At 49.6% G+C, this 5,163-nt stretch overlaps 1 protein-coding gene across 1 annotated transcript in view; it reads right to left on the bottom strand.

Moving 5' to 3' along the window:
• Window positions 1–5,163, bottom strand: part of ZNF282 (zinc finger protein 282) — a 38,024-nt gene that overhangs the window by 4,354 nt on the left and 28,507 nt on the right. Inside the window, 2 exon segments of the mRNA XM_023753812.1 lie at window positions 1,560–1,673; window positions 3,528–3,716. Of these exon segments, the coding sequence (XP_023609580.1) occupies window positions 1,560–1,673; window positions 3,528–3,716 (303 nt within the window).

The following is a 5,163-nucleotide window of genomic DNA, read 5'->3' as shown; positions in this document are numbered from 1 at the left end:
CCTGTCCTCTCTGTGCCAATCACAACTGACCAGCAAACAACAAACAGCCCTCTCCATAGGACAGTGGCCAGGGCAGAGGTAACGCTCAGGCCTCAGCCAGCACGTCCAGGACAATGCCTGCGATCCTGGCTGTGGCCTCGCTGCTCCTTCTACCCCAATCTGCTCCCCCCATTCTTTCCCGGGCGTTTCCCAGAGGACCCCGAGGAAACCACTTACACTAACCCTCCATCTCAGGGACTGATTCCCTAGAAACCCAACCCAACACAGCCCTAATGCTACCCTGACGATTCCGGAAACGCGGTGTGAGCACCGGGCGGCTTTTGTCTCCTTTGTTCTCCCTTCGAGACCCAGCTTAGCTCTGTGGTCAGCGCTGCGGTCACTCACGGTGAAACCCCCTCACCCTCTGTCCTCTCTTCTGCCTGCAACCGGAACCCACTGCTGCGTCCGGCCTCAAGCAGCTGAAGAGGCTGGAGAAGTCACTCCTGTGTCAGAAGGGCCTCCACTCTGGATTAAGTTAGTCTCACAGAGAGTGGGATGTGCTGACCTGGGTTTGAAATGGCCCTTCAGGTCAGGAATGACTTGTGTCCTCGGCTCTTACATGGATTTTAAGCTCTTAGAGGGTGTCAGGAATATGGATTCAACATTCCGATCAACCAGAAGAGGGTGAGGGTACTGGGTCTGGCAAGGAACGCTACCCTGATGCTAAGAGTGTTAAATCCCCATGATTACTGGTTAATAAGTGGAGCTTCAAAAAATGCCCAGGAGACCCAAACTGAGTGAGACATTTGGTCAGAAACCTGTTGGTGGTGATGGTGGTGGGGGAATCCCCTCTCTCTACTCGAGCTTCAGGATCTTCACCAGTGACACGGGGGTGCCAGCGCAGGGCTGGCTCCGCCCAGTGCTGTCTAGACGTGAGCCATCAACTCCTGTCAGCTCTGTCCCAGCCCACTCTCCTTTCCCTACTGTTATGGGCTAAATTATACCTCCCTCCCCTCTCCCACACCAAAAACTATAAATATCGGAACACCCAGGACCTCAGAATTCAACCTTATTTGGACATAGGGTCCTTGCAAATGGAATTAGTTAAGATGAGGTCCCACTGGAGGAGGGTGCCCTGATCCAATATGACTGTGTCCTTATGAGCCTGGTGAACACAGACACCACGTGAAGACAGAGGACTAGGGTGACACACTCACAAGCCCAGCAACACCAAAGGTTGCCAAAACACAAGAGGCTGGGAAAGGCAAGGAAGCATTCCTATAGCTTTCAGAGAGGGTGTGGCCCTGCCCACCACTTGACTTCAGACTCCTGGCCTCCTGAACTGTGAGACAACACATTTCTGTTTTTTAAAGCCACCCAGAGTGTGGGCCTTGAAGACAGCCCCAGGAAATGAACATGCCTCCCAGCCTGCAAAAGGAAAGGGGCCTGCCTCTGGTACAGACTGATGAAAGGCTGCCTGCCCCAACAGAGCATCGCCTTATCAGAGGGTAGGCTGAGGGAGCAGCCACCCCTCTGGACAAACACCCAGGGGCCCCGGGGGTGCCGCACGCAGCACTTACTGGGGCCAGAGTCTAATCCCAGCTCTCCTTCCATTGAGTCGCGAGGGCCCCACGGGTACGGCTGCTCCTCCTGCTTGATCCATGACAAAATGTCATGTGCTGAGATCAGAGACTCTGTTCGTGGAAAGAAGGCAGTCTTAGCATCTGTTCATTTCTGCTGAGCATCCCATCAAAGGCTCGAAAACCATCACATGCAAAGGCTGCAGCTCCAGCTCTCGGGGCAAGTGGCGGTTTTGGTATCAGTTTCATTTACTGGCAGTCCTCCCCCCTCATGCCTTCGTAAACGGGATATCACTGTGCTCACTACATTTCCCGGTGGTCAGGGAGGAGGAGGCTTGTCCCAAAGTGTGTGTGGTGGCAGAGCCAGGATTAGAACCCAGGTCTCCTGACTATGTCCACTGAACCCCAGAACAGCCTGTAGGTCCAGGACAAGCCAGAGGGCAGCCTGGTCTCTGAAGGCCCACGGGACCGAGGGATGAGAGGTGGAACTTAAAGATCAGCGATGGTGGAAGCCGTGAGCAAAGGTCGTCATAAGAACTGCACTCTATCAGGAAGGCTTGGCTTTCCCTTCTGCCCTGGAGCCTCTCAACCTCCCCATTGTAAAGCTGTAGATTTGGTCTTCTCTTCCTGGTATGCAGGGGTAGGGTCAAACTTTGGGGTCATAATTACCAAATGAGATGACACTGGAGTTCACCAGGTCTGCAAGCACATGTCAACACACACACACACACACACACACACACACACACACACGCCCAAGGCAGGCAGGGCGTCCCAATGATTATTTTATGTTTTCCTTTATGCCTAGACCCTCCCCAGAAGTTTTCCTGGGAGACATCTAACTAGTATTCACTCAAGAAAAATTCCAGAAAGTGTGAATACACATTTACAGACATATACACAACTTTTAAAAGCCTTTTTGGTTATATTTATTGTTTAAAAACCGGTGCTGAAGTAATTTTAGTATTAGTTACATTAACACAGTAAATTGTCAATTAATGACTCCTCTAGAAAAACCCTTTCCACTTTCTAAACTCTGTACAAAGTTGCAGCCCAGCTGGAGTGGCTCAGTGGTTGAGCAACCTATGAACCAAGAGGTCACAGCTCGATTCCAGGGTCAGAGCACATGCCTGAGTTGCAGCTCGATCCCCAGTAGGGAGCATGCAGGAGGCAGCTGATCAATGATTCTGTCTTTTTTTTTTTTTTAATATATTTAATTGATTTTCTACAGAGAGGAAGGGAGAGGGACAGTTAGAAACATCGATGAGAGAGAAACATCGACCAGCTGCCTCCTGCACACCCCCCACTGGGGATGTGCCCGCAACCAAGGTAGATGCCCCTGACCGGAATCGAACCCGGGACCCTTGAGTCCGCAGGCTGACGCCCTATCCACTGAGCCAAACCGGTCAGGGCCGATGATTCTGTCTTATCATTGATGTTTTTATCTCACTCTCCCTCTGTAAAATGCTATATAATAAAAGCCTAATATGCTAAATGGCCAGTCATCTGGTCGTCTGTTCAACTAATCAAAGCATAATATGCTAATGACATGCTAAGGCTACTCAACCGCTCGCTATGACGTGCACTGACCACCAGGGGGCAGGCAGTTGACCAGTCAACCAGTGGCTATGATGTGCACTGACCACCAGGGGTAGACCTCTGACTGGTAGGTTAGCTTGCTGCTGGGGTACGGCAGATTGGGACTGAGCGAGATGGGTAGGACATGCCCTGAAGCCCTCCCGCAGTCCCTCCCCGGCTGGCCAACCTCCTGTGTTACTCCCAGGCCCTATCCCTCCCAGGCCCCAATCGTGCACCAGTGGGGTCCCTCGGCCTGGCCTGCGCCTTCTCACAATCCAGGTTGAGGGACCTCCCCTCCCCAGTGCACAAATTTTGTGCACCAGGCCTCTAGTCAATAATAATAAAACCCAGCAGCCTTGTCCTCCCAATATTCCAGAGCACCATGCTCACCTGAATTGGGGTCCGTTGGAATATCTCTCTCTGCCAAGTCCTGCTGATCCCACACGCACGGGTTCTCCTCCTGTTTGATCCGGGACAGGAGGTCCTGGGCAGAGGCTGGCGAGTCTGCAAGTGGGAACAGACCAGCAAAGGTGTCAGGGGACACAAAAATGCCCACAAGTCTTTGCTTTGAGTAAATCTCTTACTACATGCAGTTGTGTCTTTTTCCTACAAATTGGGTGTAACTAACCTATGCTAATTAATTAGAGGTTTAAGTCAGCTTGCCCTCAAATACTGGAGCTTTTGCAAATAAGTGGATACTATTGGGGAATGATGTAACAGTAACTTCAAAAGAATGTCCTTCTGTGCTTGGGAACTTAACTCCTTAGAGGAGATTCATGCTCAGGTACTGAGTACTATGTACTGAGTACTGAGCACCACCATAGAAGCAGCTATTCCTCATGTGGGGATTTTCCAGGAAAATCATACCTTCTCAGAAGCCTTTTATCTCAACCATTTTAGTGGGCTATTTCTAAGATGTATTCTACACCTCCTTTCTTCTTCAGAGGCCATCACACCTCATTTACCCTTCACTGCCCTCTCATCTCTGAAAGATCTCTCTGAAGATAGCAATGCTGCAGTGCCCTGGAGGACTGCATGACAAGGGCTTTCCTCCACTCAGCCTCTGTCGTCACTTGCTTATGGATGTGAGGCTCTGACGAAGGGGATGAGGTTTGTGAGCTCCAATCTGTGGATCAGAAGAGCTGCCGTATGCTAACATATCGGGTGATGTCTCATTTTATGTCTCCTGGCCTTTCACACCACATTCTGTTGCTTGGCCTAACCTCTGAATGTTTCTTACTTCTCTGCTCCCAGGACCTTCTGGGAACAGGGAAGTAATAAACAATGTCCAGATATTTGGCCAAACATTCTAGAGGTTGCTGTGAAGGTATTTTTTAAAGATGAGATTAACACTGAACTCAGCAGACTTTGAGTAAAGCAGATTACCCTCCATAATGTGGGTGGGCCTCATCCAATCAGTTGAAGGCCTTAAAGAAAATGCTGGCCTCCCCCGGGGAAGAGGAGCTTTGACCTGCAGACCAGGTCTCCAGCCTGATAGCCTACCCTGCAGATTCTGGATGTGCTAGACTCTACAGTCACAGAAGCCATGCCTTCAAATCAATCAATCAATCAATCAATCAATCTGCTCTCTTTCTCTCTACACCCACACCCCCACACCTCCCCAGACACAGACATACCCATGGTATTTGAGCTGACTCACAGCCATCAGATCAAGGCCAGGAGGAGGAAGCTACTCAGACTTAATTTAACCCATTTTTTATTCTTATACAATCCAATTAGTGAATAAGCTAAGGGTATCTTGCCTTTTTCCACAAAGCAATACTAATATAGGGGGGCAAAAGAGGGGGAAATGGGGGACATCTGTAATACTGTCAACAATAAATAAATTAAATTAAAAAAGAAATGCCAGCACAAAGCTCATCTGATTTACAATTCATTTTTTTTAACATGTCGAGATGAGATCTTATACAATTTTCCTTTTCTGTTGTCACTTTCCTTAGTGCTGCAGTGGGAACTGAAAGAATGTTGTTATCTGTTTGTTCGCGAGGACCTGTAAACTCAGGCC

This window comes from Myotis lucifugus, unplaced genomic scaffold (assembly GCF_000147115.1).
Source record: "Myotis lucifugus unplaced genomic scaffold, Myoluc2.0 scaffold_51, whole genome shotgun sequence".
Taxonomy (NCBI): Eukaryota; Metazoa; Chordata; class Mammalia; order Chiroptera; family Vespertilionidae; genus Myotis; species Myotis lucifugus.
This window is presented reverse-complemented; position numbering and strand designations above follow the sequence as displayed.